This window comes from Triticum urartu, chromosome 1A (assembly GCF_056163025.1).
Source record: "Triticum urartu cultivar PI428250 chromosome 1A, HENAU_Tu73, whole genome shotgun sequence".
Classification (NCBI taxonomy): Eukaryota; Viridiplantae; Streptophyta; class Magnoliopsida; order Poales; family Poaceae; genus Triticum; species Triticum urartu.
Window position 1 is genome coordinate 10,911,829 of NC_141873.1, and position 18,069 is coordinate 10,929,897.

General features: G+C 46.3%; 1 protein-coding gene across 1 annotated transcript; it reads left to right on the forward strand.

Annotated features, from left to right (window-relative positions):
- The first annotated feature begins 484 nt into the window (after positions 1-484).
- On the forward strand, positions 485-1,018 carry LOC147988317 (uncharacterized). Its single transcript, XM_087538193.1, has one exon. The coding sequence runs from the start codon at positions 491-493 to the stop codon at positions 1,016-1,018; it is 528 nt and encodes a 175-aa protein (XP_087394319.1). The 5' UTR covers positions 485-490.
- The last annotated feature ends 17,051 nt before the right edge of the window (positions 1,019-18,069 follow it).

An 18,069-nucleotide genomic window follows, 5' to 3' on the forward strand; every position in this document is an offset into this window, starting at 1 on the left:
TCGCCACCAAAACTTTCTTATCCAGCAATGCCGAAAAAGTTTTCCTTCTATCCGCGGACAGACATTTTGCCACCGCCACAGGGCAGTAGCAGAGGAAGCAGTGAGCATATCAGTAATAACTAACTTCTTTTCATTACTCAACCAGCAACTTTGCAAATTAACACCTGCTACTGTGACAGGCAAGCCAAACCACAGGAACAAATTAACACCTGCTGGCTGCTGCCCACGAGACCCCCTGAAATCAATCACAGCATGCACATACATCATATAACCCCACAAGTGTTTTGTTTCACACACGTGAGTATCCCAACACCTTGTACAAACCCCACAAGTGTCCTCATTTTGTTAATGTAGAATTCCATGCAGAGCTTACTTATCCATTAATTCATTCTACTTTAACATGCATGAGACTTCTATTTGTTTGAACATCCTTCATTTTTCTACTAATCCTAGCTTTCCTTGTGATGGTATTTCAGGATTGCTGTCTGCCATGGGTGACTACACAATCCGGATAAGCACCAGCTTGATCGATCAGCTCGCGCGCGATGACGAGAAGCAGGTGAAGAGGAGGACCAGGAAACCCAAGCCTAGGAAGGTCGTGGAGCAACCAAAGGAGCCTCGGGACAATGGCAGGGAACTTCCAACTGAACCCAAGAGCAGCCCTGCTCCTGTTTTGCCTTTTCCACCACCCATGTACCTACCAGTGACCCCCGCCGGCGATCCAGGAGGTGGAAGCCACATACGCGCCGCGGAGAGCGAGAAGGTGCTGGAGAAGCTGCAGAAGAAGGAGGCGACGATGCGCGAGGAGCTCACCAAGAGAGCCAAGGAGCTGCATGACAAGGAGTTCAAGCTGCCCTACCAGAACCCCTCTCCGTGCACCGACGAGAGAGCGGGTTGTGCCGAGTGCTACAGGAGCAACGTGCAGGACCCGCTCAAGTGTGCCGAGGCGGTCAAGAGGTTCGAGGCGTGTGTTCGCATGGCGAGGCGGGGCAGTGGCGCCATGGGAGCTGCTCAGTAGGCAGTAGCGCTGGGGGAGGGGCATGCAGGGGGTCGGAGCGAGGTGTCGTACACACGATTTTGCTTCTGTCGGGATTGATTGATTGAATAACCTGTCAGGATTTTTGGTGAGACCTGAAACACCGTCAGTTGTAGATTAATTCTGGTAACGGATTGCTACTGGTGTTGGCAACAAGAGGCCATGAGTGTTACTTGCATACATATTACAAAATGAAACGTGATTTTGCAGGGTTCAAAATCAATGTCTACTGCATACATTGTGCTGCGAAATTTGCAGGGTTCCTTGGATTTTAGCTCGTTTGTTTGGGATGAGTTTGAATAACCATTGTATGTTGATTCCTCCGTCTCGCATACATTGCGCTGCACTGCAAAATGAAATATGAATCGTGGGTGCAAATTAATGTGATTTAGCTTCAGCTGCAACATGTTTTTTGTAGCATAAAAGAAACCACCTGCTGCTGCTGCTTTGCTGGTTATTGGTAAGTCTGAGTGGTTGTTTAAAAAATTTGTAACCTTACATACCGCCCCGTTCCTAAATATAAGTCTTTTTAGCGGTTCCAATATGGACTATATACGGAGAAAAATAAGCGAATTTACACTCTAAAATACATCCATATTCATCCATATGTGGTCCATATTGACAAAAAAAATCATCTTGGTATACTCCCCAGTCTTTTGGTGGGCAAAAGATGGTTTGGAAGCTATTCAGATACAACAACACTGGGCTACATGACAGGAATGGTGTACACACCCAAAGGGCCAGCAGGCAGCAGCAAACCAGATCAAGATGAGATGGGCTCGGCCTAGGATGTTGATTCAGAGATGCTCGACTTGACGCCAGGCAGTAGTCGACCTACACCGCAGGCCCCGACTGCGGGCACGGTTCAGTTGTAGAAGCAATACAAGAAAATCAGGGATTAGGCCTATCATCATCCAAGAAAAGCCACAGTTGAAAAACTTTATTGAACAAGTTAAAGGCTAGTGTCTTCTCAGTTAACTAATGAACAAAGCAAAACAGATAGATACGATAGATAGCACACAGACACACATGTGACAATATTATCCTAACTTCTACTGAACCGAGGAGATTCGTTTGATTTGCATTACAAATATCTGAACTAGGTAGAGGCCAAAGCTCAACAAAGCCGATTGACCTGCCCTTTCTGCCTTGTTTACTCCTGCATGGACTGCCGGAGTTCCTTGGCTTCTCGACTGGCCTGCCTCCGCTCTTGAACCAGCCTTGGTATTTCATTCCATGTCTTCGGTTTAAACGCTCTTACTGCACATATCACAAATGACGTCAGAACAATAAAATAATGGAGAACAGACGTGCTGGCGTGGTAGATTTAATGGAATGGATGACTGCATCTGTTTGTTAAATGTGGCAAAGATAGAAGGACGTGCAGCAAGCATACCTTTATAGCAGGCATCTAGATTTTTGCCCTCAATGCTGCCCAGTTGCTGCTGCACGCATCTAGGGAGCTTCTTTATAGCAGGGCAGGCTCTAATTTGAAGATAGTAGAGAGACCTGTATACTTGCGGCTCATTCGGCAGGGATGCCAGGGTACTGCATCTTTCAAGCCAAAGGGATTCCAGCGATGGGGGGTGCTCTCCCGACAGACACTCCAGCGATGGGGGGTGCTCTCCCGACAGACACTCAAGCCAATGATCGTTTAGTTTGTTGCTATTGCTTTCTTCATAACTTATACATGTTCCTATGACTATGAGATTATGCAACTCCCGTTTACCGGAGGAACACTTTGTGTGCTACCAAACGTCACAACGTAACTGGGTGATTATAAAGGTGCTCTACAGGTGTCTCCGAAGGTACTTATTGGGTTGGCGTATTTCCAGATTAGGATTTGTCACTCCGATTGTCGGAGAGGTATCTCTGGGCCCTCTCGGTAATGCACATCACATAAGCCTTGCAAGCATTGCAGCTAATGTGTTAGTTGTGAGATGATGTATTACGGAACGAGTAAAGAGACTTGCCGGTAACGAGATTGAACTAGGTATTGGATACCGACGATCGAATCTCGGGCAAGTAACATACCGATGACAAAGGGAACAACGTATGTTGTTATGCGGTCTGACCGATAAAGATCTTCGTAGAATATGTAGGAGCCAATATGGGCATCTAGGTCCCGCTATTGGTTATTGACCGGAGATGTGTCTCGGTCATGTCTACATTGTTCTCGAACCGTAGGGTCCGCACGCTTAACGTTACAATGACAGTTATTATGAGTTTTATGCATTTTGATGTACCGAAGTTAGTTCGGAGTCCCGGATGTGATCACGGACATGACGAGGAGTCTCGAAATGGTCGAGACATAAAGATTGATATATTGGATGACTATATTCGGACACCGGAAGTGTTCCGGATGAATTTCGGATAAAACCGGAGCACCGGGGGGTTACCGGAACCCCCCGGGGGGTTAATGGGCCTTATGGGCCTAATGTGGAGAAGAGGAAGGGGCTGCCAGGGCAGGCCGCGCGCCCCCTCTTCCCCTAGTCCGAATTGGACAAGGTGGGAGGGGCGGCGCCCCCCCCCCTTTCCTTCTCTCCCCCCTCTCTCCTACTTGGACAAGGAAAAGGGGGAGGAGTCCTACTCCCGGTAGGAGTAGGACTCCTCCTGCGCCCACCTCCTGGCCGGCTGCACCCCTCCCCCTTGCTCCTTTATATACGGGGGCAGGGGGGCACCCTAGAACACACAAGTTGATCCTCGTGATCGTTCCTTAGCCGTGTGCGGTGCCCCCTGCCACCATATTCCACCTCGGTCATATCGTTGTAGTGCTTAGGCGAAGCCCTGCGTCGGTAGAACATCATCATCGTCACCACGCCGTCGTGCTGACGGAACTCATCCCCGAAGCTTTGCTGGATCGGAGCCCGGGGAGCATCATCGAGTTGTACGTGTGCTAAGAACTCGGAGGTGCCGGAGTAACGGTGCTTGGATCGGTCGGATCGGGAAGACGTACGACTACTTCCTCTACGTTGTGTCAACGCTTCCGCAGTCGGTCTACAAGGGTACGTAGATCATACTCTCCCCTCTCGTTGCTATGCATCACCATGATCTTGCGTGTGCGTAGGACAATTTTGAAATTACTACGTTCCCCATCACTTCCTGGTGAGGCAAATCCCGGGCACTTGATATGTCCTAGTTTGTAGCACAAGTCATGCCGAAATTCACGGAAAATTTCGGCATGACCTTTGCTAAAAAGTGGACAAATCAAGAACCTAAAATTTGCCGGTATGGAAATGAATCAACATTCTGGCAAAACATATATAGGCCACTCAGCTTCATTAAAACAACAAAGCAACTTGGGCACAAACAACATGACCGCTTCAATGAAAAGATATAATCAACAATAAAAGTCTAGGAAGGGATCATATTTAAAATAAAACTTGCCTAAATAACCTAGATAATTAACCTAATTAAACTAGTTAACCTGACTAGTTCTCTGTCAAGGCCCTAACTAAATTTTTGCACTAACCTAGGTAATTAACCTAATTAAACCAGTTAACCTAACTACTTCTCTGTCAAAGCCCTAACTAAATTTTTGCCCTAACCTAGATAATTAACATAATTAAACTAGCTTACCTATGCATGAGAGAGAGAGAGGAGGGGTGGGGGCTTACAGAGGATGGCTCCGGTGGTGGCAAGGGAGGCAGGGGCATCTCCGGTGACGGCGAGGGAGGCAGTTGTGGTGAGGGAGGATCCGGTGGCGTCGACGGCGGCTCCGGTGGCGTTGATGAGGCCGTGCGGCTCCGTGGCGTTGGGGGCGGCTCCGGTGGCGTCGACGGTGCACGGCTCTGGTGGCTCCGGGGGCGTCGACGTCGGCAGGAGACGGCGGCGAAGTGGGGCGACGGCGAATCGGGGAGACGGCGGCGGGGTGGGTCGAGAGATTTGGGGGGCAAGTGGTGGGCGGGGGAAACGGTTTTTTTGTTAAGTCAACACTAGCGGTAGCGCGTTTCTCAGAACGCGCTATAGCTAAGGTAGCTATAGCGCTTTTTCCAAAACGCGCTACTGCTATACCTATGTAATTTTATCCCTTTTTTATTTCCTTTTCTGTTTCTATAGCAGGGGTACTGGAAACGCGCTGCAGCTACATTAGCTATAACGCCTCTTACTAACACATGCTACAGCTATGCCTTTCTCTATTTTTTCTCTTTTTCATTTATTTTGCTTTACATTTTATTTTTTTCTTTCTCCTTTTTCTGTTTCTTTCATTTTCATTTACTTTTCTATTTGTTTTTTATTTTATTTTATTTCCATTAGCAGTAGCACTCTTACAGGGAAACACGCTGCTACTCATTCCCTAGCGGTAGCGCGCTTCCTGCAAGCCCGCTACTGCTATGCGTAGCCCATCGTTCCACCAATGGGAATATTAGTAGTAGCGCTTTTACGGCAACACGCGCTACTGCTACAATCGTATCTGTAGCGCGGTTTATTCTGAACCGCTACTGCTATCTAGCACTAGCGCCCTTTTTTAACCCGCGTTGTTGCTAAATTTGTGTGTATAAGGTTTTCCCTAGTAGTGTTTTGACGACGTCGGCGCCTGCTGGTGTCGTGACCTTCTTGGAGGCGTCGTCATAGAGTTCTTCCTCTCCTTTCATGTTCCTTGGCTCTCCGGGTGAGAACCTAAACTTCAGTATTCTGGAGTGGGCAGCGGCGGCGTTTTACGTCGTAACCTTCTTGGAGGCGTCGCTTTGGAGGGTCAGCCTTTGGATGTTGTGCGGGCTCTTCTGTTTTCATGGGCGGTGTATGCCGGGGCGGCGGCTCCGGGATCTTCAGTTGAGAACTGAGGCAGCGGCCTCGGGCAGCGATGCGGCGGTTGCCCCAGGAGGTAGGGTTGTTTGTCGACATGGCTTGGGTGAGGACCTTGAGCTGCGTGGGTGATGTCTACTACACAACCTTCTTCTTGTAGACGTTGTTAGGCCTCCAAGTGCAGAGGTTTGTAGGACAGTAGCAAATTTCCCTCAAGTGGATGACCTAAGATTTATCAATCCGCGGGAGGCGTAGGATGAAGATGGTCTCTCTCACTCTCTCAAGCAACCCTGCAACCAAATAACAAAGAGTCTCTTGTGTCCCCAACACACGCAATACAATGGTAAATTGTATAGGTGACTAGTTTGGCGAAGAGATGGTGATACAAGTGTAATATGGATGGTAGATATAGGTTTTTATAAACTAAAAATATAAAAACAGCAAGGTAGCAAGCGGTAAAACTGAGCGTAAACGGTACAATGCTAGGAAATAAGGCCTAGGGTTCATACTTTCACTAGTGCAAGTTCTCTCAACAATAATAACATAACTGGACCATATAACTATCCCTCAACATGCAACAAAGAGTCACTCCAAAGTCACTAGAGAACAAACGAAGAGATTATGGTAGGGTACGAAACCACCTCAGAGTTATTCTTTTTGCTCGATCTATTCAAGAGTCCGTAGTAAAATAACACGAAGCTATTCTTTCCGTTCAATCTATCATAGAGTTCGTACTAGAATAACACCTTAAGACACAAATCAACCAAAACCGTAATGTCACCTAGATACTCCAATGTCACCTCAAGTATCCGTGGGTATGATTATATGATATGCATCACACAATCTCAGATTCATCTATTCAACCAACACAAAGTACTTCAAAGAGTGCCCCAAAGTTTCTACCAGGGAGTCAAGACGAAAACGTGTGCCAACCCCTATGCATAAGCTCATAGAACCCGCAAGTTGATCACCAAAACATACATCAAGTAGATCACGTGAATATCCCATTATCACCACAGATAAGCACGGCAAGACATACATCAAGTGTTCTCAAATCCTTAAAGACTCAATCCGATAAGATAACTTCAAAGGGAAAACTCAATCCATTACAAGAGAGTGGAAGGGGAGAAACATCATAAGATCCAACTATAATAGCAAATCTCGCGATACATCAAGATTGTATCACCTCAAGAACACAAGAGAGAGAGATCAAACACATAGCTACTGGTACATACCCTCAGCCCCAAGGGTGAACTACTCCCTCCTCGTCATGGAGAGCGCCGGGATGATGAAGATGGCCACCGGTGAGGGTTCCCCCCACCGGCAAGGTGCCGGAACAGGGTCCCGATTGGTTTTTGGTGGCTACAGAGGCTTGCGGCGGCGGAACTCCTGATCTATTCTGTCCCCCGATGGTTTTAGGGTATATGGATATATATAGGTGAAAGAAGTCAGTCAGGGGAGCCACGAGGGTCCCACGAGGGTGGAGGGTACGCCCAGGGGGGTAGGCGCGCCCCCCTGCCTCGTGCTCTCCTCGTTGATTCCCTGACGTGCACTCCAAGTCTCCTGGATTGCTTCCGTTCCAAAAATAACTCTCCCGAAGGTTTCATTCTGTTTGGACTCCGTTTGATATTCATTTTCTGTGAAACACTGAAACAAGGAAAAAAACAAAAACTGGCACTGGGCTCTGGGTTAATAGGTTAGTCCCAAAAATAATATAAAAGTGTTTAATAAAGCCCATAAACATCCAAAACAGATAATATAATAACATGGAACAATCAAAAATTATAGATACATTGGAGACGTATCAGTGGGCGGCAAGGTTTCCAGCTCGGTCAACGCGTCCCAGCGGGGGCGGTTGGACGGCATGTCGGAGCGGCGGCCCTGGATGTGGTGCGGCGTTCGTGGTCTGTGTGCGGTTGTCCTGAGCAGTTCGGGCTGCGGACTACCGTATCGTGCGACGTTGCTGCTCGAGGGTGAGCGGTGGCATGTCGGGGCGGTGTCCCCGGATGTGGTGTGACGTTCATGGTCTGCGTGCGGTTGTCCTGGGCAGTGTGGGCTGCGGGCTGCTGTATCATGTGGCGTTGCTGCTCGAGGGTGAGTGGTGGCATGTCGGGGCGGCGGTGTCGGTTGAGTGCGCAGGGCGCAACGGAGCAGTGGATGTCGAGGAGGCAGCCTCGGGAGATTTGCAGTTTCGAGGGCATGGACCTCGTGTCATGTGGGCGACGTGGTTGTCATCGATGTTGTTCGTGGGTGGGCTTTGCCCTGTGTGTTAGTCTTTGGGGTGGGCTTGGACCATGTTGTTCCGGTTTTCGCCTGGTTTTCCGTAATTAACTGGGCAATTCTTTTCTGCTTAATTAATAGATGAGGCAATCTTTGCCTTTGTTTCGAAAAAAAGACTTGATCGCTCTCTTAGCAGTTAGCACAAAGACGAGCCGCAACATTAGCATCCTCCAATAAAGCTTAATTTAAAACTAGAGAAACCACTCGTATTCTTAGCAGTTAGCACAAAGGTTGTCTTCTATTTCACTAACTTAAGCGGCCAGGTCTCCAACAGCGGCGAGCGGGTGGCCGACCAGGTGGCGCGGTGCGCTGCGGCCAGGGACCGCCCCCCTCAGGTACTCCTTCATGTCCTCCAACACCTCCCCTCCCCGTTTCTTCTCTTGTTCGGTTAGTTCTTCTGTCGCATTCCAATGAACATCTTCTGCATATTTTATCGGATGTGGGCATCTCTTTTGATCCTAGTTTTGGCTCTTCCTCTGCCTTGTTGGATGTTGTTCGGGCCAACGAAGTGGCCCAGGCTGATATTGCCAGGGCCAAGAACGCTGCTTCTCAGGCTGGGCCCACACCGGTTGTTGCTGGTGGGGCCGTGGAGGCACTTGATAGGGATCAGGCGCCCTTTGTTGCGCCTCGGCGTGGGGTACGCAAATGTGCTAAATCCTGCATTGCCCCATGCAGGTCGAGCCTTCGCATAAAAAATCTTTCCTTTCGATGAAGGCTCGGTTTTGGAACATCAGAGGTTTCGGCGCTAGGGGGCGTAGAGACCAGCTAAAAGATACTGTTCGGTCTGATAATATTGACATCATTGGCCTTGTCGAAAGGCTTAAACCCTCTTTCTCCCCTAATGAAACCTCTGCTGTTATTGGGATCGATAGATTTGAGTGAAACTACCTGGCTTCATCAGGCCACTCTGGTAGATTTATAATTGGTACTAAAAGAGATATGTTTGATTTTGTTGCCTTCAATCATGGCATATTTTGGGCTAGCACTGTAGTATCTCACCAATCCCTCAACGTGCTCTGGGAAGTTATGATAGTTTACGGTCCGACTGACCACTCTCTCTCTCTCTCCTACCTGTTCTTGGATGAAATTTTGAATAAGATTGAATCTTGTGATCTCCCCTTGCTTATCGGTGGTGATTTCAACTTAATGCGCTCCCCTTTGGACAAAAACTCCCCTAATTTCTCCTGGCCACTTGCCGATGCTTTCAATGCTTTCATCCGTGACTCAGCTATCCGTGAAGTGCCTAGGGTGGGTGCTCATTTCACATTGACGAACCACCAATCTTCTCCTATCAGATCTATACTTGACCGCATTTTTATTTGTCCCAGTTGGGACTCCTTGTTCCCACGGGCTTCTATTCAGGCTCTGCCCATAGTAGGATCTGATCATGCCCCCTGGTCCTCGACAATGGGATTCACAATGTTTCCTCTCGCGGTTTCAATTCGACGCCTCGTGGCTCCTTGTTGATGGCTTCTTTGAGTTGCTTTCATCTAAAATTACTTCCTTCCTGGCCTCTGACCGTCGTTCTTTTGGCCCGATGGACGATTGGCACCAGTGTTCGTATTTCTTAGGAAAATTCCTTCGTGGATGGGCCAGGAACCATGCTGTTGAGTCAAGGCGTGACAAGCTACGACTCACGACTCAAATTGACTCCCTTGATGCGCGGGCCGATGGCCCTGGGCTTTCTCTTCCTGAATGGCAGACCCGGTATGCTTTAGAGGAGGCCCTTATGGCCTTACACCGTCAGGCTGAGGTGTATTGGAGGCAAAGAGGCACCATTAACTGGACTTCGAAAGGCGATTCTCCAACCGCTTATTTCTTCACCATTGCTAACGGGAGGCATGGCCGCTGCATGATTGACAGACTGATCATCAATAACTCCAGGGTATCTGACCATTCACATATCATGTCTCATGTGGTCGAATTCTTCTCCTCCCTCCTCTCCGCTAAACCCGAGGTGGGCTTTAGACTGGCACATTCCTTCTGGACGACACAGGAGCAGGTTTCTAATGACGAAAACGAGGCCTTGATAATCGCCCTCTCTGACGAGCAGATTTTTGAAACTGTTCGTTCCGCCAACGCCAATTCGGCCTCGGGCCTAGACGGATTCTCCATCCCTTTCTTCAGGCAATTCTGGCCCCAGCTGCGGGGCCTCGTCCTTGCTATCATCCAAGGCTTCTGGTTGGGAACCGTCAATATTTCTCGTCTAAACTACGCTGTCCTCACTATCATACCTAAAGTTAAAGGGGCTGACAAGATCTCTTAGTTCAGACCTATAGGCCTCATCAAGAACTTTGCAAAAATCTCGGCAAAAGGATTTGCTACTACTAGGTTATCTCCCATTGCTCATCGCACTCTTAGTCCTTTCTAGTCGACCTTTGTCAAAGGCAGGTCATCCTGGACAACATCCTTTGTCTTCATGAGATTGTCCATGACCTGCGTGTTCGTGGCTCCAAAGCGGTGATTCTTAAGCTTGACTTCGAGAAAGCTTATGATTCAGTCAGTTGGAATTTTCTTCGTCAGGTGTTACTGGCCAAGGGCTTTGATGGGTCAATGGTTCACAGACTAATGCAGTTGGTCACGGGTGGCCACACTGCGGTCTCGGTAAACAAAAACATCAGTAACTTTTTTGCCAACGGTAGGGGCCTGAGGCAGGGTGACCCGACTTCCCCCCCTCCTCTTTAACTTTGTGGCTGACTCCCTCTCCCACATCCTGACTCGGGCCGCGGCAGCTGGACATATCACCCCGGTCAGCTCCCGCCTTGTCCCTAATGGCATCTCCCATCTCCAATATGCGGACGATACGATCATAATGGTTGAACTTAACGATGAAAGTATAGCTCAGTTGAAGTTCCTTCTGCTCTGCTTTGAAGCCCTATCTGGTCTCAAGATTAACTTTGCCAAGAGTGAAGTTATTGTTACTAGGGTCTCGGACGTTGAGGCCCAAAGAGTTTCTCATCTATTAAACTGCTCCCTAGGCTCTTTTCCTTTCAAGTACCTTGGCCTCCTGATCTCCCCCAACAAACTGCTGGCTAAAGATTCCGCCCTGGTTGTTTCAAAGGTGGGCAACCGGGTCCTGCCGTGGAGAGGCCACTACAACACTCAAGCTGGCAAGGTCGTCTTAATCAATGCCTGCCTTTCTTCCCTCCCCATGTTCCTGATGGGTTTCTACCTCCTTTCGGGAGGGACACACGCTGGGTTTGACAAACACAGGGGCGCCTTCTATTGGAATTCGGCGGACAACAAGCGTAAATATAAGATGGTGAAATGGAAGCTTATTTGCAGACCTAAAAACCGTGGTGGGTTGGGTATTATTAACACTACCATCATGAACAAATGCCTCATCATTAAGTGGTGGGGAAAATTATGTCTTCTGCGGAGACTCCGCTGTGGCTTAACATTCTCAAAACTAAATACTTCCCTGCGTCGAAGCCCATGTTCGCTGCGTCTACTGGCGGCTCCCAATTCTGGCAGTAGCTCGTTAAAGTTCGTCCGATTTTCCAATCTTTGGTCAAGTTTATAGTCAGGAATGGAAAATCTACTCGCTTTTGGTTAGATTGGTGGTGCGGGGAAGCCACCCTTGCGGTGACGTTCTCGGTCTTGTTTTCTTACTGCTCTAACCCGAAGATCTCTATCTTTGAGCTCTCGGTGAATAATTGGGATCCGGACCTTCGTAGAATGCTATCTCCTGAAGAATTGGAAGACTAGCATCATCTTATTTTGCTTGCTTCCCCTTGCTCTCGGAGGAAGAGGACTCGGTGGTATGGCCCCATTCTGCCTCTGGTCGCATTTCGGTTAAGTCTTTGTATGCTAAACTTATTTCGGGCTCTCCCACTTCCAAGTCCAAGTGCATTTGGAGCGCCTGCGTCCCTCCTAAGATCAAAATTTTTCTGTGGCAAGCTTTTCGTGGGAAGCTTCCCGCGGCGGACCAAATCCGGAAAAGAAACGGCTCGGGCTCGGACAGATGCGCCTTGTGTGGGGACCTTGAAAACACTGAACACATCTTCTTCCCGTGCTCCTTGGCTAAATTTGTGTGGTGCTGTATTTGTTCTTGGCTCGAGGTGGCGTGGAATCCCTTTTCTTTCGTGGATCTTAGGGGATTGGTCAACGGTTTGTCTGGAAATTCTAAAAGGATCTTCTGGGTTGGGCCGTTTGCAGCGATTTGTTGGTCGCTGTGGACCACTAGAAACAAGTTTACCATTGAGCATATCTTCCCGGCTAATCCTGTTGATTGCTTATTTAAAACTAGTATATTCCTGCAGCAGTGGAGATCATTGACTAGGGATGCTGATCACGAGGCCTTCGATGCTATGGTGTCCAAGATTCGGGCTACGGCTTCCTCCTTGGTGCGAAGTCAACGCGAAGCTTCTTAAACCCTGGCATCTTCTTTATTTACCTTAGTTCTGGCCTGCGTGCCATGGTTGGCTGGTTAGCCATGTATCCGAACTCCTTCTATTTGTCTGCCCTGTCACTGTGTTGCTCGGGTGTTGATTGTGCTACTCTGCCTGGTGGCTTTATTCATAAAGTTGGGCGTATGCCTTTTATCTAAAAAACTTATTTAGAGCACATGCAGCTATGTCACCTGACCAGAATCGCAACGCCATCCCAATTAGCTTCAGCAAATAATTGCCTGCATGCATGCCTTGGAGGGGCGCTTGTTTAGGCGCTTAGGAAATAAAAAGTATTAATTAGGAAAGTAGCGCTAACGTAGGAGTCTGTTCCCCCAACGGAGCAGCGCTTGTTTGGGCGCTAACTTAATTGATTGTCTGTATAAAAATAATCTCCAACACTTGTTAAAAAGGATCGTGCGAGAAGAAAATGAACGAGGCGTCCGATGACAGGCTTGGCATCGACGCCAGCCTAATTCCCAGGATCGAATAGGATTGAGCAGAAACGACCAGGAATAACATCCTAGCGCCTGGGCTAAGAGCCCGCGTTGTAGATGCCCTAATCTCTTGCTATGCAACCTCAAGTCATGCGTGTTTGTCAAAATTATTGCCAAAAATCCTCCAACCTCCAAGTTACTAGCTTAACAAATTTTTTGTTGGACTACAATAACAATTATTTTTGTAGCTACATGTCTTTTAACAACATCTAACAATTGATTATTGCCTCTTGAGAATGAGACCAGAATGACTTGCATGTTACCTAGCAATTGGTGGCTCGACAGGGCATTTCTCCACAACCATTGCAACTAAAAAGAAGAAGAAAAACTCTTGGCCCATATGATCCAAAATTCCAAGTACCACAAATCCACAATGTATATATATAGCAAATAAAAGAATTAGATGTGAACAAGGAAGTCAAAATAATAAGAGAAGGGAAAGTAAAATTGTTATATATCTTCTTATTAATTAATTATTAAATTGCCATAGTCAATAAGTCAAAAGGACAATGTAAAATAAAAGGCCAAATTCAACAACAAAGGTAAGAATCAAAAGGATCGTACTCGCAATTACTGAAGATTGGCTCGAAATCTTCTGAGCTGAGCCACTTGCATGGCTCCAGATCTTCTGTGCCACAACACAAAGTGCGGCAATGGGGCGTACACGCTCCCAAATAGTGTCTTCCAGCCCAAACAACTCAATGATGGTCAATTCGTTATGGGTAAGCGAGGTGATCAACCACCAAAGGTGAGCCAAAATTTCTTGAAGTGGCTTTAGTTTATAAGGATTGGCAGTTAGCTATGGATCATGAGAATGAAGCACTAATGAAAAAATAAAAACATATGGCAATCAAAGATTGGAAATGGGTAGATAATATGAAAAGAAATTTTGATGGGACCAGATAGGTATAAGGCTAGATCAGTAGCAACAGATTTTAAACAAATATATGGAATAGAATATCAAAATGCATACAGTCCAGCTCTTAAAGCAACAACTATCAGACTTTATACATCTGTTGAAGTGTCAAATTAATGGTCTCTTTTCTAATTGGATGTACACAATGCGTGGTGTTCTGCCGATTATTATTTTTTTAATTTCCCCTGATTTCTATCTTGCTGTTGCAGATAAAAGATAGTGTGAAATGAAACCATAGTTTTTTAATATTTGTCCCAATTTTAAAACATGTTGATTAAAAAAAACTGATCAATTTTTTTTCAATATTCTTGGATATTTTAGGAAAGTGTCCATAGTTTAAAAAACGAGAATAAAAATGTTCATAGATTTCATAATTTTTAAAAAAATTATTTTAATAAAATATCATGAATTAAAAAATTGATTACATATTGTAACCATGTTTTTCAAATTTAAGAGATGTCTACAAATTAAAAATTATGAAATTTTATTAATGTGCTTCATGGATTTTTTTAAGGAAAGCCATCATCTAGAAGATATATTCACAAAAAATATATAAAAATAGAAAGAAAGAGAAAACACCGGAAGAAAAAAATGGGAAACTAGTGGGAAAAGCAACAAAAACTGGAGCGAACCAAAACTAAAGCCAACCGAAAGATATATGAGAAAACTGATAAAGCACCATAAAAAATTTCAGACAAAAACCTTGTGCGAAGGGGAAAAAACAAGAGCAAACTGCCAAAAAAATACAATGACTTTCTCTATAGAAATTGGCGGATTTTTTCAAAAGATCCGGCGGTCTACGAGCCGTCTGATCTGACGGTATCTTCGTCTCAAGCGTTGTTGTCACTTTTGCAACAGAAGTCGTGTTGCGAGAACCCTCTTGCAACACTTGTATTATTGCCGAAATATTTGTAACAAAGGTTGTGTTGTAGATTTTTCTTGCAACAAAGGTCTTGTTGCAGAATATTTTTTAGATTTTTTTTGAAACAGATCTCTTGTTGCCATTTTTTCTTGCAACATATGTCTTGTTGCAGAAAGTCATCGTGTGGCTTGCAGTCTTGCCTCGAGCAGAAGCTCGATCGGTCTTGTTGGGGAAGGGAGGAGTGGCATTGTGTATGCGGTGATGATGGGGGAGGCGATGCAGCATGGGGCCAGAGCAGCATAGATTGGCAATGGTACTCCCGAGCAGAGCTCCGGCATGCATGCTAGAGAGGCCATGGCGACTAGCCGCGAGCGGACACCGGGAGACGGGGAGAGGCGACCTCGTCGGCGTGCTTGTCGGTGGCCTCGTCCTTGTGCTGCCAGCGGCGAGCAGTGGTGGCGGCAGTCGGAGCAGCACATGAAGGCGTCGGCTCGACGGGGAGCTCGGGAGAGCATGAGAGGATCCAGAGCTAGATCCCGCAACACATCACTGCGGTGGGGGGATTGCAACAATGGCTCAGTTGCGAAAAGTAGTCTAGGTAATACGTGCCTCCTGAGCCATCGGAGTACTCGATCCGACGACCACGGAGCCGACGGATGCTGGCATGGTTATCGGTCGGGTGATTCAAATCATTTCTCAAATTCGAACCATTTGTGAAGTAGAAGATTAGTTTCAGGCAGGCTTTGAAGCTATGCCAAAATATAATGGAGTATGTGCTGGGGGAGCACTACTGTTCTGAAACGGCGGCACGGCTGGAAGTAAACGGGGTGTAATAACATGTTGTGAAGCACTTCTGTCTATTTTTTCTAATGTTGCAGAGGCACAGTCCTGCTAGAGGATGCATATTGCATATGTTTTTTTCGTGAGTGAGTGCTGGAGGGAATTTTTTTTCCCATTTTACTGTATCAGAATTATTCTTTATTAAGAAAAGTGCCTTCTGCATTTTTTTTAACACAGTATAGACGCATATGCTCATATATACGCGCATATGGTCACCCCTATGAACGCATAAACACACACCCTGCCCCTATAAGCACCTTCGAGATTGAGCTGACATATCATCTTGAGATTTTACGTCTCCTCCCACTGAAGGCGTATCGCTCGTAATTCTGAAATAAATTTAGGATAAATGCGAGCACTAGGACTTGAACCCTAGTGGGCTAAAGATACAATTGTCCTTCTAACCATCCAACCACAGATTAGTCCGTAAGTGTCTTTTGCATTCGAGAATACAAATGTTAACATGATTGCCGGTTGTGCAGCTAGCTATTTTTTAGAACGCAAGTGTCTTTTGGTTCGCAAGCGTATACATAGGAACTTTCCATTTAAAGAATGCGTTCTAAGAAAATCACCATTGCTCTCCTTTATTTTGAGACTCATTTTCCAGACAATTTGCATCGTCGTGTGTATGCCCTACCCTTTCAAGGTCACGTGCCTAGTATAAATACAAGTCACAAAAAGGAGCTACATGAAGACCATTCCAGTGAGAGCATTATATCCCACGCTTTTGTCATCCAAATAATAGAGCAAAGTTGTCAGTCCTTCAAAATATTGTGCAACCTATAGATGTGTTGGCACACCATGAAAAATGTATGTAGGCAGTGTGAAAGGATAGCCGTTAACCTTTGGAACTATCCGGTCTTGAGATTGACCAACTACAGCCCTCGATGATGGGATCTGGAATTCAGAAAAAGCTTTTCGATGTGAGTATCTAAGAGGACAGTAGCTGGAACCACCAAAAACACTCAATTTTCAATATCACGAGCCAATATAGATATACAGCCAGTAAATGTTACCATGATACTTTTGTTTTCCTCCGATATTTCAAATGATTTGAAGCTTGATAAAAGATAGAAAAATTGGTATGCATATCCCACTCACTTAATTCCATATCCTAGGGGAAAAGGTATATATAGGCTCCCATACAGAATCATGTGGTAGGTGTGAGCAAGCCATCCAGGAAACATTTGTCACATCATTTGTAATTGTACCACATGAGTACACTACAGAATCATGCATATGACCATTTAACTTGCATGTTTAGTTATCAGTCTCTTTAGGGAGCAGTAGCTATGAACAGAGTGAATATAAATATTGCGTTTGTTGAAGGATGTAAGGGAGGTGGTGGTAGCTAGCTTGTATAGATCGATCTTTCTCACGAGTAGCAATACAGAGTAGTGATTACGGAGGAATTACACAATGGAGGAGAGGAACAGAGGAAGCTTGCAACAGGGGGGAAGAAGAAGGTAGGAGGAAGGAGCCGCCGCCGGTTCGTCCGTGATCCACCTCCTCTTGCGTATTTGTAGCCTGGGGTTTCTCAAGCGGGCCAAGCCCATGAGCTGGATGGGGCAAGCCCATATAGGCAAGGAGGGCTCCTAACAAAGGAGCACGCGGCAAATGTCCATGAGATATATACCTGTTGCATCGATCATATATATCACGAGATAGCTTGCACATGCATGGGCACAAGATTGAGATTAGCCTAAATTGTACAGCAGATTTGCCGGAACATCCCATGCATGCAACTGCGTTTTGAAGAAGGGAAAATGATGTAATTTCTGTTCGTTGCAGCTGGTGCTCTCTCACTCTCTCGTCGCTCTGAAACTGAAGAACAGAGACAGTGTTTTGTGCTGCGTGCAACAACTTGCAGCGGTTTCTTCTCTCTTTATTTGTAGTTTGTCACATACAACCAACAGAACGACTTATTCTACAGGCCACGATCGAGCGTAACAGATGTGCCATCCCACGGTCATTCCCACGTTGCCTCTGAAGCCGCCATGATCTCGCGCCATCCCATGAGACCGGACGCAGCGGCATGCTATCTACTGCATGCCAAAAACACAATCTACAACAACTACAGGCGTGCACGAGAACAGGCTCTCAGCGCACGCAAGCTTATTCTGACGAATTAAGCTGAAAAAAACGACACCTAGCTAACTGAAGAGATGTGCAGAGGATTCACTGTTCAACAATTTCTCAGCCTGGTGATTGGCTAAGCAATCAGCTTTAAACGAAACTAAATCTCCTTCTATGCTCTACATGTAATTCTGAACATGGCCAAATCATGTGCATTACTCTTGAATGAACAGAAAGTCAGTTCTATCTACAGATATCAAACAACAACGTTCCATTGCTGAAACAGCTCATGAAAGATCGAAGCATCCAATTCAAATATGTAACAGCCAAACAAAAGTACTTTGATCTGAATCTTCAGTTTCTTCCTCATCTCGCCACCAAAACTTTCTTATCCAGCAATGCCGAAAAAGTTTTCCTTCTATCCGCGG